General features: G+C 36.0%; 1 protein-coding gene across 1 annotated transcript; it reads right to left on the reverse strand.

Moving 5' to 3' along the window:
- Positions 1–2,549: 2,549 nt before the first annotated feature.
- On the reverse strand, positions 2,550–14,290 carry LOC310739764 (baculoviral IAP repeat-containing protein 5-like). The gene is made up of 4 exons (XM_083566006.1): positions 14,071–14,290; positions 13,631–13,740; positions 13,189–13,306; positions 2,550–3,173 (listed from the first exon to the last, which is right to left on the reverse strand). The coding sequence occupies exons 1-4, from the start codon at positions 14,173–14,175 to the stop codon at positions 3,084–3,086; spliced, it is 423 nt and encodes a 140-aa protein (XP_083422132.1). The 5' UTR covers positions 14,176–14,290; the 3' UTR covers positions 2,550–3,083.
- Between the last annotated feature and the right edge of the window lie 4,490 nt (positions 14,291–18,780).

An 18,780-nucleotide genomic window follows, 5' to 3' on the forward strand; every position in this document is an offset into this window, starting at 1 on the left:
TTAGGTCTGGAAACATACTTGGTCACTCCGTCACCTTCACCATCAGCTTCCTCAGCAAGGCAGTTGTCAACTTGGCGGTGTGTTTGGAGTCGTTATCATGTCGGAAAACTGCCGTTCAGCCCAGTTTCTGAAGGGCAGACATCATGTTCTGCTTCAGGATGTCACAGTACACGTTGGAATCTTTGTTTCCCTCAACGAACCTCAGCTCCCAAGTACCAGCAACACTCATGCAGCCCCAGACCATGATGCTACCACCACCATGCTTGACCACTATGCTTGACTGTAGGCAAGACACAATTTTCTTGGTACTTCTTACCAGGGCGTCACCACACATGCCGGTTACCATCTGAGCCAAAATAGTTAATCTTATTCTCATCAGACCACAGGACATGTTTCCAGTAATTCATGCTCTTGGACAGGTTGTTTTCAGGATTTCGTGTGAGTCAGCTTCAGAAGAGGCTTCCTTCTGGGACGATGGCCATACAAATCGCTTTGTTGCAGTGTGCTGCGTATGGTCTGAGCATTGACAAACGGACCTTCCGCTTCTGGAACCTCTAAAGCAATACTGGCAGCACTCATGCATCTGTTTTTTAAATCCAGCTTCTGCATTTAACGCACAGCACGAGGACTCAACTTCTTTGATCGACCCTTTCGAGGCCTGTTCTGAGTGTAACCCGTCTTGCAAAACCTCTGTATGACCCTGGCCACTGTACTGTAACTCAGTTTCAGGGTGTTACCAATTTTCTTATAGCCACAGCATCTTTGTGGAGAGCAACAATTCTAGTTCTCAAATACTCAGAGAGTTCTTTGCTATGAGGTGTCATGTTGAACATTCAGTGGTCAGTATGAGAGAATTGTTCTCAGAGCACCAAATCTTAACTGCTCTAATACACGATACACAAATTTGTATTGTCCTGTCAAGCAGACAGAAATATGACTTATGGTGTACTTACTTTTGTTGGCAGCTATTTTGACAATAATGGCTGTATGGTTTTTTTTTATGCATTTTAATGTACGAGTTATTTTCAAAAGACAATAAATATATACTGCTATACAAGCTACAGTATTGCCCCTTGAGAGAATAGTTATATATACAGTGTGTATATATGTATTATATATACATATATACAGTGTGTATATATGTATATATAATACGTATTTCTTTTGGGGCTTTTTCAGTGGAACTAATTATATAGTCTACTATATAATTAGTATAGATTTCTGGGGGTTTCTATGGCTCACACACATTATCATTTTAGATATTAGATATTTATTGTGGGTATCCACTATAAATACCATTACAAATAATTGCAAAAGGTTTTCATTATGTTTTATTAAATTATCATTAAATTATCATTGAACCAAAGAAATTGATGGTCCCACTTTCTATTAAAAATATTATACTTATTTTTGTTGGGTTTTTTCATCAGGACTAATTACAATCCATTATTTTTAGCAAAGCAATATTTTATTAATGTAATCTTATACTTGTTTGACAAGTCATTTGAATGTAATAGTTTTATTCCAAAAATCATAAAAAATTCAAAAAGCCTATAAATAGAATTACCAGGACCTGATGTGCTCAGCTCTCATGATTATATATTTCTGGGTAGCACTGACTCAGTACTAAATTCTCTGGGTTGCGGATCAGGTGAAGGATGCAACACAGTTGCCATTGTTAGGCAAGGGCTTTAACGTTATCTGTTCCAGACTGACCCTGCTCTCTTGACCCCAACTTCCTCTGAAGCCAGGATGTGCAAAAAAAATAATTCATTCTATTGAACTATTATGAATGTGACAATATGCTTTCATCTCTTTAACACATTCGACTGTTTGTGTTTGCATGGACTCAAATTCGCAGTCCATTTGTATAAAAATGAAGCCGCAAGAATTCTATATTCTGTTCTATTTATTTGAATGCATTTAAATCAAATTTACATGTCATTCTTAAAACACTATGCATCCTCTATAGCCCATCATAAATGTGCTCTATCATTCACCTCATAATAATTGGATGATATTTTCTCTTCCATGTACGGCAAGACCTGTATAAATCCTCCTTTATCATCTTAGTCATTTTGGCATAAATCTGTGATGCATTCTCCCACAATGCTTTATACAGAAATTATGTTACCTATTACTAAGGACATTTGAGTAAAAAGTCTATTATTGGAATATTTCTAAAGTTCGTCTAGAAAATCTATACTGATCAGGTCCCTAAAGTTTACTTTATACAGTTAAGATGGCAAAAAAAAGGTTTAAGAATCCCTGATCTGCACCCTCTGAATATTCTTAAAGCTTCATATCTCACTGTTTTAGACTGCTTTAAATCATTAGCTTGTAGTTAATATACACCGGTAACGCCGCAGTCTTTATTCCACCTTCACCATCTTGATGTTAATCGAGAATCTTAATTAACAACTTCCATGTTTCATGCACTTTAGTTGATAATTTCTGAGTACGTGTCTACATCAAACCCCATCATAATAACCAAGAAGGAACATTGATCATGTTTGTGTAAAATAGAATTCTAATCAGTCCAAATCAAGAACAAAAAGATTAAAAAAAAAAACATTTATTGACACAAAGCAAAACAAACAAACTTCAACCAGCCCAACAATTTTGCAAACACACAGAAATAATACAAATAAGTAGTGCAAGTGAACAAGTGATTGAATATGAATTAAAAAAAAAAAAAAAAAAGAATGAAGAATTGGTACAATATGACGAGTCATGAAAGCTTCAGCTGTATTCATTACAGAGCTGGAAAACATTGAAAATTGAGTGAAGACTATTAACGAAAACACATTCAATTTAAGGGATGAAATGTTCAGTTCCAATTACAGCACCTAGCCGTATTATCAATGAAAATTCAGCAGTAAAGATATAGACAAGGAAATAAGGTGGGTTAATCTGTCTCTCTAATAATAGGGAGTTAAAACGAACTGCATTTAAGAAGCTGTGAAGAATAATGCTATTCTCCTGAAGATGAATATTTAGTATACACAAGAATTAGCAGAGTTTCATGTCCATGGCTGATAAACAAAGAGCTAAAATATGACTGAGGCATAAGCCGCAAAGCTTTAGCCTTCCATGGCTAGTTTGATGATGTCACCTCTTCTCGATTGTGCTGCTTCCTCAAACTTCTCAATGACATGTTTGCAGGCCTTTTTCTGAAAATGAACACAGAATCAAAAAAAGAATGAATACAAGATGCAGTGACTATACAAGTGTGAATATGTTATAAAATTTACAGTTTTTTTTTTTATTCAATGCCACAGAATAAAAGGCAGGTAGTTTGTGAAGGAAAAAAAAAGGCACAACATATTTATTGACCAAGATATAAAACATTTTTTTCAAAAAGGTACCCTAAAACACTGAAACTGGATTGAATTGCTGGATGGAATAAGAAAAATGTGAGCTCAGGGAAATTATACTCTGACAACAGAGCACTCATTGCTTTGGCCATCATGTAGGTTTTGTCCTGGGTAACACTTGACATTCTTTTATTCCTCACTGATGTTGATTTCATGGATCTAAATGGTCAGAAGGTGTTGATTTATTTTCTAGTATGGCATGGCTCAGAAAATCAATGCCAACTGCACAAAGAATCCCAAAGTTTATATTAATGATCTAGATCTAATACTTGACCGTTGCTGTAGAAACAACTGATTCCCAGGGGCATACACATGGTGGATAGTCCACAGTAATCTAAGGCTAATAATAAATGAATGGATTAAACTGGTTTATTTAACAAAAATGTAGGGCCATTGATATAGTGACGCTTCAAGACATTTATAGTTTAGTAGCATGTACAAAATGAAATAGGGCTTGCTATATATGGATTCTTGTTGCAGTTACATGAGAGGTTCATTCATCAGAGGTGAGAAATGGAAAAGCCAGAGTCTGTTAATGCCTGATGTTGAAAATCTTTATGGCATGGGGTAATAACCTTTTCTTGATTCAAGAGGTATGAGCAGCGATATTGTGGCAATGTTTCCTGTAAGCCTGCTGGAGTTGTAAGAAATCTATAGCAATGTATTTCAATGCAGTTCTCACTATCCAATAATATTAGTTGTGTGAGGTCAGATTGTGATGCACCCATCATTCAAAAAACTATCGTGCATGTAAAAGCTGACCATGCTTGCTGCGCGGCGCAAAGTTTTTTGAGTCTCTTCAGAAAGAACAGCTGCTGCTGTGCTTCTTTGCAGATGTTACTGATGTTCAGGGATTAAAATAGAGAGCTTGACAGCTGAAAGCCTGGGAATCTTACACTGCTGGCTAATAACTGACTGGTCTGAGCCTCTCTGTTTAAATCCGTATTAAAATGGTCTTTAGAATTGCTAACATTTGGTGGCCAATTGTTGTTGTGGTGCCAGGTGTGGACAGGTAGAGAATCTACCTCCTGAATGCGGACTCATCATTATTAGTTGCACGTCCGATTGCAGTGGTGGTGTCCGTGAACTCTATACGGTTACAGGTAAACAGACCCTACAACAGCGGGCTGAGGCAGCAACCCTGAGGCGCTCCTGCACTAAGAAGATAAAGCGGCACGGACCCAGGCTACTAATCTTTACCTTCAGTTTATAATAACAGTGTTGAATGGCATTGTGACATTCTTTTTCTTCAAATGTGTCAGGATCAAGTGCAGAGAAAGTGAGCTTGTAGCATCTACAGATGCAAGAGCCATGGTTTAATTCATTCAGCATGGAGAATGCCATTTCCTTTTTATAAAAAAAAAGACAGTGGTTTGAATGGCTTGAAGCCGAAATGAAAAATGAGAGATTAAAAATGTCTTCAAAAGACCTGATTTAACTGATCGATTTATGCCTTCTGGCCAGAGAGCATATCATGTATAGACTCGTTTCAAATGTTTTACATTTTTCGTGTATATAAGCTTAACTGTTGCTACTATAGATTTAAACTACAAAAAAAGAATGAGAAAAAAAAGCATAACAGAAGCCTATTTTGTTTAGTTGTGAAAGAAAACAGGAAAATACAACATGCTGTTAGAGAAGATTCCTCAAATGAGTAGTTTATATTGAACCAGGTTCTCTTTTTCTACTTCCTGAAGATGACGGGTAATGAATATTTAAAAAGCTTTAAAACACAGCTTGACACCTTTCATAAACATTAAATATATCCATTAGGGCCGTCAATAGATTGGAATATTTAAATCACGATTAATCGCATGATTGTAATGAGTTAACTTGTGATTAAACACACATTTTTATCTGTTATAAATGTACCTTAAAGCTTTTAATACTCTACATAACTTACATACTATCAACATGGGCATAGATGCTATATGCAATTGTATGTTTATTATTAGTAAAACCACACTAAACAGACTAAAAGACAAAATATTCTCGTGAATAATTGAAAGTAATTATGGTGTTTTAAATTAAGTAAATTATCAGGACAACAATGGGAACCACACGGACGGTTTTAATTGGTGGATGTGTGCATCAGCGTGGAATTTGGTGCTTGATTTAAGGCTTGGGGCATCAGTAAACCAAATGTTCAGTGATTAAATATAGAAGACTGCTAAATCATTTGTATATATTTGTTTTAATAAAAACGGTCAAATGCACGCTGCATTAATCAAGCGTTAATAAAATCAAGCATTAATCAAGCGTTAATAAAATCAGTGCAGTTAAAATGTATTTGCGTTCTAGACTTTAGGCCTCCATCAACCACAAAGGTTTTGCATTAAAGTAATAAAAATAATCCTTTCATTTATAATTGTTAGTTTGTACATGTGCTTTTAAGCCTGTACAATTAAAAGACAATGCAAAGGTTTAATGCAATTATTTTTGTAAAATCTCTTGAATTAAAGTCTATATTTCAATCACATTTTAATGGCTTCATTTTAAATCCACTGTAAAGAGGCACAATTACACAAACTGTTTCACTGTTTAAATACTTAGGGACCCAACTACATACCTTATATAACCCCCTGTGTGAACTGTACTGTGTTCTTTCCAACGCAATAGTGCAATTTCCCTCAGGATCACGATAATGCACATCTATCTCAAGGCTTTTGTTCCTCTTTTTAATGAACTAAAGTGCAAAGCTACAGAATCTGTTCCCTGCCAGATGCATCAGGGAAGTAATGGGGTAATGTTTAAAGACGTTAGCCTTGCATACTAATTAGATAGATAGATAGATAGATAGATAGATAGATAGATAGATAGATAGATAGATAGATAGATAGATAGATAGATAGATAGATAGATAGATAGATAGATAGAGAGACAGAGAGAGAGACAGAGAGAGAGACAGAGAGAGAGAGAGAGAGATAGATAGATAGATAGATAGATAGATAGATAGATAGATAGATAGATAGATAGATAGATAGATAGATAGATAGATAGATAGATAGATAGATAGATAGATAGATAGATAGATAGATAGATGCAAGGCAGCACAACCAAGACCACAACCATCATACCAGTACCTAAGCACTCATCTGCCAAATGCCTGAATGAATTTCACCCAGTTGCACTCACCCCTATTGTTATGAAGTGCTTTGAGAAAGTGGTCCTGAATCACCTCACTGTGGGCCTACCACCTACACTGGAGCCACACCAGTTTGCCTATCGCCCGAACAGGTCGACAGAGTATGCAGTTTTCACGGCTCTTCATTCAGCCCTCAACCACCTGGATAAAAGCAACACCCACATCAGAATGCTGTTCTTTGTCTTTCGCTCTGCATTCAATAGAGTCCTCCCCACTGTACTGATCACTAAACTCAGTGACCTAGGTATCTGCACCCCCACTTGCAGATGGATTCCGGACTTTCTAACGAACAGACCTCAATGTGTTAGGGTGGGCAAATAGGTATCCTCAACCCTCATTCTGAACACTGGCATCCCACAGGGCTGTGTTCTGAGCCCACTGCTCTACTCCCTGTTCACCCACGACTGCGCTCCTCTGTATAACTTTGACATCTTCATTAAGTATGTAGATGACACCACTGTAAACGGCCAGATCAGCAACGATGACAAATCTGCCTACAGGGAAGAGATACGAAGCCTGACAGCATCGTGTGCCACCAACAACCTGACCCTAAAAGCCATGAAGACTAAAGAGCTCATCGTGGACTATCCGGAAATCCAACAGCTGGAGACATTTCCCAGTCAACATCAATGGAACTGAGGTAGAGCGAGTCTCTAGCTGCAAGTTCCTCGGAGTTCACATCTCTGAGGATCTGTCTCGGCACCAGAACACTTCAGCTCTGGTTAGGAAGGCTCAACAATGCCTGTACTTCTAGAGAAGTCTTAAGAAAGCTCATCTGTCCCCAGGGATTTTAACGAGTTTCTACCGCTGCATCATCGAAAGCATCCTGACTAACCATCACTGTATGGTACAGAGGCTACACTGTGTGTTAACGCAAAACCCTGCAAAGGGGGTCAAAACCGCCCGACGCATCAATGGCACCCAACTACCTGCCATTAAACACCTTCACCACAGCAGATGCCTGCACAGAGCTCAACATTTTCAAGGACTCTTCGCATCCCAGTCACAACCAGTTTAAGCAGTTTAACCTCCTTCCATCAAGGAGGAGATACAGGAACATACACACCAGAACCAGCAGGTTCAGGGACAGCTTTTTTCCCCCTATCCACCATCATACTACTGAACTCTACAATACACCGTTAGACCACAGTATAAACACTGTATATAACTTCTGTACAATTATACATACAATGTACTATTACATACTGTATTTTTATATACTCCTCATTCTTCACACATATTGTGCTTTACATACATCTATCTATCTATTATATTTACAATATTGTTTTGTTTGTTTTTGTATTGCTGTATACAATTGACTGTGTTTGTCCTCAAATAAAAGTTTGAAAATATTGTATCCTGAGCTAAATTTTATTTTATTTTATTTTATTTTTATTGATCTAGAAACACATTTGACTCATCAACTGTGACCCAGATTTAATTCCCAGCCACCTAGCTGAAATTTGCTGGTGGATAAATTAAAAGTGCAAAAACATTTTTAGGAACTTGGTAGGGGCATTGGGGTTAGTCAGGGATTTGCACATTCATAGACAATAAATGATGTACAAAGTGAGGCTTCTGCTACGTTGATTAAAAGATAAGCAGGGCTGTGCAGATACTAGCTTCTTTATAACTAAAAGCGCCCTCCTTGCTTTAATGTAGTTCTCTAATACAGACCATTGAAGAACTGCAGATCAAAGTACTAATAATGAAACCTGGCTTATATTAATGGGGAACCCATTCAAAACATTAACTTCACATTTTCTACTAGATATAATTTATTAGAGCAGAATTTTCCCCTTTGCATGCATCTCAACCAGAAATATCAACTAAAGTTGTCACACACAAAAATGTAATAAAAATACAATTATTCCATGATGATGCAGTACAGGTGTTTTGCACACAGCTGGCATCTAATTACAGAATAAATAGATGAAGCTTTTGTTCATTTGTTGAGCAAAGGTGACCTATCAAGATCAGTGGAGAATGTTCATTAATATAATTAAAAACAGGTCTGTTTCATTATAACAAGTATGTGGACACCATCACATCCGATATGCTGTTGGAAGCAAATAATTGTCCAGAATTACTTTAAAATGTGCAAGATTAACTTTACTGGAACAAAGAAGGCCAAACTTGCTTCAGCATGCCTGTGCCCTTGTGCAGAAAGTGAGCTCCATAGAGACATGCTTTGCCAAGGTCAGCACATAAAACCTCAAGTGGCCTTCACAGCACTTTGACCCACAGAAATATTTAGAATTAAATTAAAGATGCTGACTGGACAACAGGCCTCTTTACCAGTCCTCCCTGTCTGGTCTCACTAATTCTCTTGTGAATGAATGTACACAAATCCCCCCACCCACATTACAAAATCTATTGGAAAGCCTTCCCTAGAGCATTACTATTATAAGCCACACAATAGAGACCAGGTCCTTTGTTTTTAGGATAGACAAGTGTGTAATGATCAGATTTCTAAAAGGTTTTGCCCATATAATGTATTTATATAAGAAACAAAAAAACAATGCATGTTGAGGAATCCACTCAAAGTCTTAAAGTGTAAAATGGTTAGAAATTAAACTTTTCATCCATGACTGGGGTGGGGTGGGGGGTAGGATTTAAATCTAAATAGATCAGTGTTTGATACTAACGGTTATTTTGATAGTCGGTTAATCGGGCGATTATTTTTCTCGATTAATCGGATTATATAAAACAGTAATTCGGGTCATTTATATATAAATAAATAGTATAGTTTAAATAAATAATCCCTCATGCTGGGTTATTTCTGGAGAAAAAAAAGAAACGCATTTGAGTATGAAAGGTGAAGCAATTTGTGTTCAAAATTATTTGTATTGTATTTAGCAGATCGCAAGTTGACAACCAAAAAAAAAATTTTTTATATAAAATGTAACTGACATTTTGTTTATTTGTGAAGATAAGCATATAGATTATATAATTAATGACATTTTGAATAATAATGTTTCGCCTGCATCCGTGACTCCAGTGCGTTTTCTTTTTCGGTGCTCTTGCATCACTGTGGTACTTGCTCTGCTTTGCATATTTTGCAGTCTTACAGCATTTTTATATTAAATGCTCCTAAGCCTTGGGTGACTTGGGATGCACACTGTTCCTGCAGCTGGCTGGGTTATCTTGCCGCCACGCTAACCCGTAACTTAAACAGCCCAACTAACCGATAACCGCATTCACTGACAACAAATTTCCTTATCGATTAGTTGTCGTAGCTCAAAAATAGATTCAATTCAACCAAACATATCCTGCCTACTGTCTAACTCACACATACATAAATATTATACTGCGCTGCTGTTCATATGATTATGCAGTCCCTTACTCTCAAACCTAAAATGGTGAAAATGCTCCTAGACCAATAGTCTAAAAAGAGGGGAGCTTATATGATTCTAATGGCTAAAACACAAAATCATATGCAGGGGGAATATGAATCAATAATACATGAGCCTGATGTTTGTTAAACTGGCTGCTTATCCAACCGGATCTATGTAGCCAGGGCAAGAATAAAAGAGAAATGTTCATTTTGAGGAAATATATTTATGATGTATTAAAGTTAAGGTGTCCAAAGAAAGTATGTACAGTATCTTTTTTGCCTCTTAGTCAGAGTTCGGCCTCATCGACATCCAACAGGTTTTAGCTCATTTGCAATCGCCCAAAACATCCTAAAGGCTGGATTATATTTTCTTTTAAAAACACACAGGTGTATGCCAGATGGCTGCAACACATCAAGTATAAACTGGCCTTAAAAGCATGCTGTGTGCATGTATGGTTCTGTGCATCAGTAGCCTACAGGCCAATACTGATTGATTAAAGCAGGGAGCAATGTCTTGCTGTATACCAAGTTATATAGGGACATCTAGTCTGTGGTCCTTCTTCCAAAGTGTTTGCTCAAGCATTTCAGAGTAATCTTGGCAGGATAATTCTTTATAATTACAGCAAACTTGGCATCACTCTGATGCAGCATCATAATGAGCCTAAATTATTTGGAAAGCACTAATGTGCAGCACAATAAGGAAGAAAGAGAAAAAAAAAAGGGACTTAAGTGCTGGTCACTGTCAGAATGAAATGCTCACACATAACTAGACAGAGTTTAATTAGGATTGTAAAAATCAAAAATATTAAGGTAATTGACGATCAAAAATATTATTTCATCATCGATTTGCTGGATGTCTATTATGACGCAAGTGTAGCAACCTCTGGGTCTGGCAACCAACCAAATTGTGTCTGGCCTTGTGAGATATCACCACAATGACACTGAAGGAAAGGCATACCCTATTCAGCAATGAAAACAGCTGGAGTTTTGGAAATTATTCCTAGCAAAATCTGCCAATTTTTTTTATCTATTATCATTTACAATGTTTAGGAGAAACAAAACTTGCACTTGAATAATGGATAATGCATTGAAGCACCCCTTATTAAAATGCAAGCAGAGCAATAAACCGCAACAAACAGGCACATCTGAGCAGAAGCATGCTTAAGATGGACCAGCACATTCTATATAATTAGCAGGATAAATGAAATGATCGGTAAATGCAACACTATCCGACTTGAACACTATCAGGCACCCAGAGGGGCAAAAAGGATTTTGACTTCAAAGATGACCATTGGAGACTACTACGAGAACTTTCCACAGCCCTTGAACCATTTGAAGTTGCCACTGTATTAATGAGTAGAGAGAAGTGCATCGGTCTCTCCATTTATTAAGTGTTCTCAGAGTAAAGTTGCTGAATTAATTCTACTGCACTCTTTTCCAAGTGACTGTTACCACATTCTTGCACTGATACCAATTGTGTTGACACAGGCCCAAAGTGATCCTCTCATTTTCCAATAAGTGAAGTTTCTAACACCTAAGCAAATCTTTCAAGCCAAAGTTCAAACACGGGCAACTGCAAAGAGTGGATCAGCAGCAGTATGATCTGTTCCCCTCCCAAACCAATGTTACCAAAACTATTATTACAGTGCTGGACATAAATCTCCTGTCAATCCTCCACTCTGGATCTCAGTGGCCAAGATATGTATATAAAGGTTTCTACCAAGGAAGAAAACCAACTTCATTGGTAAACGTCTAATCAGAATAGATATCCTACCAACTTAGCCCTGTGTGCAAAAGGCCTACATTTGTCTCCATGGCACATCAACACAGCACCTGAATACCTTGTCTTTGCAGCAGACCATATAGATTCCAACAAAAGAGCCAGCCTTTGCCCGGGGCATGTGTACGTGTTGCCAGTGTTGTATTGCTGTGCAATATTTCTTGTGGAAAAAGGAGACAATTATGTGCATGTGTGTGTGTGTGTGTGTGTGTGTGTGTGTGTGTGTGTGTGTGTGTGAAAACCATTCTGCCTCCATGAAGTCTGCTAACATTTACTTGTATATTTTCCTTACTCATTTAACATTTTAGCTAATTTCAGCTTGAACACAAGCTAATTTTGTGTTTTATAAGAAAAATGCAAAGATCAACTATTTTGGTTAAATGTGTTTTTATATTGTTCCCTGTTTATACATGGTTTAGTTCATTTAACACTAAAACACAGAATTATGTTGTAGCGTCTGGCACGTGTCATTTAAATTCGCTACAATGTCATGCATTTGGTATTTAATAATCCATCAATGATTTAAAAAATAATAATAATGTTGATATTAATTTTTGAATATTATTGTTGAGAATATTGAATATTATTGTTGAGAAAAGAACTTTTTTTTTTAAGACTGTATTCAATATATTTTTATTTTCTATTTTATTAATATCACGGCTTGATAGCAGAAATGTATTGGTCTGTTTCCTCATCTGCATCGATTTTGCAAGACTCATTTAGTTGTTTATTTTCTGGCCCCTAATGAATATATTCACATTACACACAATCATGAAAGTATACACCAATGAGACCGCCTGTGCACAGCTCCCTCACAAACATGCAGATGCATTATTATCAACCAGCAAAAAGATGAACCAAAAATGAAACATTGGACTTGGTTTGTCCCCACACACCCATCTTGTAAATGTGCCACATTACACGGAGCAGATTGAAAATTTGAAAAATAATTTAGCCTGAAATGCTCATCAGTATTCCGTATGGAATTTGGGGATTTTTAGCAACGCACATGAAAACAGCCCTAATTGGTACCCAAAATTCCAGTTGACTTTTGAAGAGTTTCGAAAAAGGCCACATGCCTCACATACAGTATGAGGAAAAATGATATTTGGTGCATATTTGCCTGCAGTGTGAATGCAGCTGAAGACACCACTACCTTCTAACATGTTTTATAAAGTGTTTACACAGTGTGGAAAATGAAAAAACGCATTGCTTTGCTGAGTCTAATGTCCAGTTACATATAAATCCATAGCCTAATTCCTTCTTGATTAAAGCTCATGCAATTCAGTCCAGATGTTTATCTTTCATATGATGATAATGCACAATATCAATTCCCTGGGATTCACTGGGATCTTTAAAAAGGAAAAAAAATAAATGAATGTTCTACCCTAATCTTCTGCACAATCCGTCTTCATGAATATGCAGTACCGGTTTTGTATTATACGTTGAGAAATGAAAAATCACACAGTACAGCTAACAAGAGAAACGTCAATGAAAATGTACAGTTTAGCACAGCCGAACATGCTGTACATAATCAGTAATTACTCACAATGTGGAATTTTTGCCTTTCTTTCTGCAGCTTCAGGATCTCCTCCACTGTGAGCTCCTCCACAGTCTTTTTTAGCAGGATGAAATTGCAAGCTGGGGAGTGAGACTTGTGCTCCTTGCTGAAGGAAAACAATAAATCAGTGGCCTCTCCATCCATCATTTGATTCCGCTTCTCTTTAATTAAAAAAAAAAACCCACTACAATATTTCTGTCTACGATCAACCAGAGTGTATACTATTGAATGAGATAAAATTCATTAGAATTTCAAAAGCCACTGTCTGTTTCAGGAGTCATTCATTGAGAACACATGCAGAACACCCAGCACTAGGGATGCATTATATGGGTTCATCAAATTGTGTCATGACAATGTTATAACCTCTCCAGGACTACATAGACATAGTGAGATCAAAAGTGAAACGTGTGGTGACATGAGTGTTACTTACAGAGGATCATCATCAGGTTCCCAGCCCTCCAGCTCTTTATAGCAGAAGAAGCACTGGGCCACATCTGGACAGTTGTCAGTGGGGGTGTGAATAAAACCAGCTTTGGCCATCTGGAAGGTGCGATTGCACACAATTATTTTTTTTAATATATTTTGGAGATTATTGATTTATATATTAAGATGGTATAGATCATAGATCGCAAATCTATGGATCTACAGAATATCACAATCATGTCTTCTTGACATGTTTTGCTACATCCCACTTACAACTCGTAGTTTTTATTTAAATGTTTGCTTAGACACTGAACATTACATTTATAATTAACATTGCAATTTAAAATGAACAAATATTTTACTGTCATTTGTTCAAACATCCGTGCCCGATTAACCATCACCCGCTTCTTTGTTACGGCGATTTCTACGGAAAGTAACACAACTCACATTTTCCGACGTGCACGCGCAGTCCTCGTCAAACGGCCACCCTGAATATGTAGCTATCCTGTTCTCGTAAAAGTACATTTTTAAGTCTTCGTTCATAAGCTCCATGTTTTGTAAAAACCCTTTTGTTTAGAAGTTCCGCCACAGTGCAGGAAAACAAGTTAGCAAAACAGTTGGCTAATGTGTAGAATCACTTTTGAATTTAGGTTTCAAGAGGGACGTCATCTCTGATTGGTTGAAATGTAACGGGTTGAAACGTCATCACGTAAAACTCGTTACTTCACTTCAACAAAGCACAAGTCAATAAATGTATTAAATAGAACAAATTATAACAGAGTAAATCCATATAAAACATTTTTTTATTTATCAATACTTCCAAGTCATAGATTTAAATAAAATATATTCAAATTGTTATTTCATTTATTAGGCTGATTATTTAACAAATGATTATTAATGCTTGTTGGAGCCACAGTGTTTTATTCCTGTAATAAATATGTATTAAATTTTTCCTGTAAAAGTATTCACTTTTTCAAGAGAACGCATTACACCCAATTTATTATTTTTTTTACTGTAGTTCTAAAGGTTAAGCTTAAACCTGATCTTACTATATCACACAAGGGCAGTGTTCATGGATCAGTATTAGATTTCTGGTTAGCTCATGATCTATCACTGCTGGCCCATGATCAAGAGATCTTAGTCCTGAACTGCTCAGTTGTATGACAACATTTTTGCTAAAAAAAAAAAAAAAAAAAGAATAAATAAATATTTAGAATTTCACTAACATTTATAAGCGAGTTGTGATTTTCACTATTGCAACAAATATGATTCAGCTCAAGTTGTGGGTTCAGAGCTCATCAGTTTGATATATCTTTAAAGCTTTGCTTTATTAACTGTATGGGTTTGTTAAGCAGCAGTTAATAATACACTGTAACACTTCATATGCAAACACCTATTACCAATAATGCAGAAACCACTATAAATAGAATTGCTAACAATCCCACAGCCTTAACAATTTGTCATAAACACTGACATTTAGCTCTGATTTATGAGATACATTTTTCCAGATATGTCTTTGATGATCAGGACCATGAAGTATAACTTATTTAATAAACTGACATTTCAAAAATAAGCCAGAATCAACCCAGATATATTCTCAAAGGTAGACTTTATTACAATTCAGGCTAAATTTGTGCTGTCATTCTCCATTAGAGAGGATCAAGGATAAGAGTGAAGTAAATATTTAACTTTTTTTGTTTCTAATCAATTTCATCCAACTCATTTGCTGAACTTTATTTTACACCAACATTTAATGTTAAATATGCTGAATGTGTTGTATTTCTTCTTTGTCTTCCTTTGTCTCAGTAAGCGCCTGTCTAGCTTAACCTTTTTTACTCCTACTATTCTTCTGCTCAGTACATAAGATCTTTCAATCTCAAAAGTGAACTGTGAAAATTGTACCTTGACTGTATTTAATCTGAAAATACACAAAGAATAAAAATAAGAATAGAAAATTAAAGATCACAAGTCTCCTTTATAACGGATTATTTTTGCCAGAATTCTAACATGGTACTACTCAGACATCCAATCAATTCCTCAGCTGCAGCGTTCAGAGGCACTACTGCAATCTCAAGAGGAGTGATGCTAGAAAGTTAAGACTGCACCCTAGTAGACATAGAGAAGTGAGCGAGGGAGAGATATAAGTGGCTGGGAGAAGAGGAGAGTCTGTAAAATAAAGAAAGAAAATTGTAATATATTAAAAAATAGGAAAGGAAAGTGCAAATGCTGTGTTTCGAAAGGTTACCGTTACAGATTGGTCTTGCTCATTCTAGGAATAGGGTCACTTTTCTTCTGACATTCTGTATGTCTGGGCATATCTTTCCAAACTTGTTAAGGTGCACTGCAGCTGTGTGTGTTAGGTTTTAGCATCATTATCCTATCAAAGTGTGTGTGTGTGTGTGTGTGTGTGTGTGTGTGTGTGTGTGTGTGTGTGTGTGTGTGTGTGTGTGTGTGTGTGTGTGTGTGTGTGCTAGGTGTGTCCTTGCTCTAACACACCTATTACCCTGGATATACTGCAATATAACCTGCCATACCTTGATTCTGACTGTTTCACAAGTGTTTTATTTAAAATAATTACATTTTATATTAAACTTAAGTTTTTCTATATCTTACATTTCAGTCAAGAATAAGTCCATATCACTAAATGTACAGAAGTGAAACAAGAAAGGAGCAACTGCTTCATCTCTTTCTTCTTCACTGTTTATTGAGTCTAAAAACATTTTGATTGCATGAGCTGCATCTTCAGGTGGCACTGACATTAGCACCTAAATATTTTGCAAAAAGCATTGCTCAGTTGTAAGTTCATAAGCCTTTGTTAAGGCAAAGAAATGCATAATTATTTGATATGTTAATTGCATCTCATACAGTGTTCCAAATCCATTAATAATTAGAGAAAGCTGAATAAGCCCCCTAAAAAAATCTTGAATCGCAAAGTAAATGAAATGCATTCCTTTTATTGTAATTCTGGCTCTTGTGAGTGTTAGATGATATTAATGCAAAAAATTAACAGCTACCCTTGAATGTTGAAACTTCATCACTTGACAGGTGCTAAAAACTGGTCTCCAAAAAATATACTTCTTTTTTTGTGTCTTTTAAATTCTCACCTAGTGAGAACATTTAACTGAATCTTTAATTTTAAGAAGAGTGAGACATTTGATCACTGCTCTAAACTATAAACTTGCTTTTATGATTATTACTTGTCACATGTTACGAGATGATCCCAATAAAAAATTCGCTGAATTCTTTAACAGACTGTGCAATAATATGTACTTCATTTTAGATTATACAATCAAGATTATTTAATAAGTGACTCACAATTAAACAATATTACTATGCTCTGCTTCGCATCAATCACTGAGGCTTGGGAATATAGAGTCACATAAACAGAAACATTCTTTAAAGTGAGCTTGAGGTAATAAGGATACTTGCTCCAGATCCCTTCCTCTCAGCCCTTTAAACCATATTTGCTGTGGAGCTAACATTGTTAGCCTAATTCAGTAAGCAGATTTATTTAAAAAATAATTTTTCAGGAGCATTTACATGACAGAATTTCTAGTCATGAAAATCATGTACATTCCGAAAAGCATTTGTATCCTGCTTGTGCTCCAGATTGTGTGCCAACAAAAGACCAAATAATATAAACCTCAATCAATCAGCTTCTAAGCATATAGTACATTACTGCGTTTTCCATACAGATTACACTAAGTTTAAATCAATTGTGTGTTTTGTTTAGCTCCAAACATTAAATGTAAATGTTTGCCAAACTCAATCAATTCATATTAATGATATGGAAAGATAAAGAATGCAGGCCAATAATAAACCATGAATTAAGACAAATAAGTGCTGTCATTCAATTTAGAATGCTGCTGGAACCTCGCTCAGGCAGTGTACAAGCTTGGTCCATTTGCTTCATCACCTTTTTCATGTTGGTCAAAACATTTTCAGCACTTTCAGCACTCTTTAAGTGACTGTTCCAGTATGGCTCAATCTGCAGTGTGATTTATACCTCCCTTTTTTTTTTTTTTTTATAACAGTTAGTTCTAGTCCACTAATTTAAACGGTTAAACAGTGCTCATGACTTATATTTATACTTATATATTAACAGTGTTGTACTTATATTTACTATAACCACATTGGGATGCTTTACTAAAAGAGAGATGAAGCCTATTGCTACAACAATATTGCATTCTGAGGGTTTGTTACCATGATAATGCGTTTGGTTATAGATCAGACTAGGGTTTAATTGAAAACTTGTCTGAAGAGTAATACAACCTTAATGACTTAAAAAATCAGAGTGTAGAACAGGTTTTAATAGCACATACGTTTAACACTGCAACAGCACTAAAGGGGTTGATGAGCAGATCATATTATGACCACTGATTAATCACAAATCAATTATTCTTTTATGATTGTATGAATTTAGTCTGAAACAAGCTAATCTACATAATATTTACTGAACATGTATACACCAACAAGACAAAACATTATGACATAACATTTGCCATCTTCTATTTACTGAAGCTGGCTCCTAGCAACATGCACATTTGCAATATCACTCTTAAAAGGGAGCATGCAGAACAATGAGAAAGACACACAGTGGTGGTAGCTTTGTGTTTAAGGCATTGGACTTTGGAACCGAAGGTTGTTAGTTAAAATCCTAGCAATGCTTTTCCTGGGCCCCTGAGCAAGGCCCTCAACCCCATAGCTGCTCAGTTGTATGAATGAGATCTAACCCTAGATCTGATCTGGAGAAGTAGAAGTCTGGAGAAGTCTGCCAAATGCTGTAAGTGTATAAATGTGTTGAAATTGTCATTAGGAAAATTAAAAAAACAAAAAAAACAATTTTAACTGAATTCTGAAAATCAATTTTACCCAACTTTAGATTGAATATTTGTATTCAATTATATTTTTCCTCATTAAATAGTCTATTCAAAGAAAACACGTTAATATGAACATTGAAAGCTTCCAATTTATGTAAATATGATCAAACACTAACAATGCATCCAGATTTAACAAGGGACAAGTTTAGATACAGAAATGCAAGGGTAAAGTTGCTTAAATAATGTAAGTATAATGGTGATAAAAATATTTTTTAATAAAGGTATCAGTGGACAAAACACAATAAAGGACAATGTCAATGTGTATCTAATTACATGT

This window comes from Silurus aristotelis, assembly GCF_946808225.1.
Source record: "Silurus aristotelis genome assembly, chromosome: 17".
Lineage (NCBI taxonomy): Eukaryota > Metazoa > Chordata > Actinopteri > Siluriformes > Siluridae > Silurus > Silurus aristotelis.

Bases quoted from the DNA above. Each gene is read 5' to 3' on its own strand.
- LOC310739764 (XM_083566006.1), bottom strand. From the start codon at position 14,175: ATGGAGCTTATGAACGAAGACTTAAAAATGTACTTTTACGAGAACAGG. The intron at 13,741-14,070 runs GTGAGTTGTGTT...CGCACCTTCCAG, and splicing joins GCGCGTGCACGTCGGAAAAT to ATGGCCAAAGCTGGTTTTAT. The intron at 3,174-13,188 runs GTGAGTAATTAC...GTTCATTTTCAG, and splicing joins AAAGGCAAAAATTCCACATT to AAAAAGGCCTGCAAACATGT.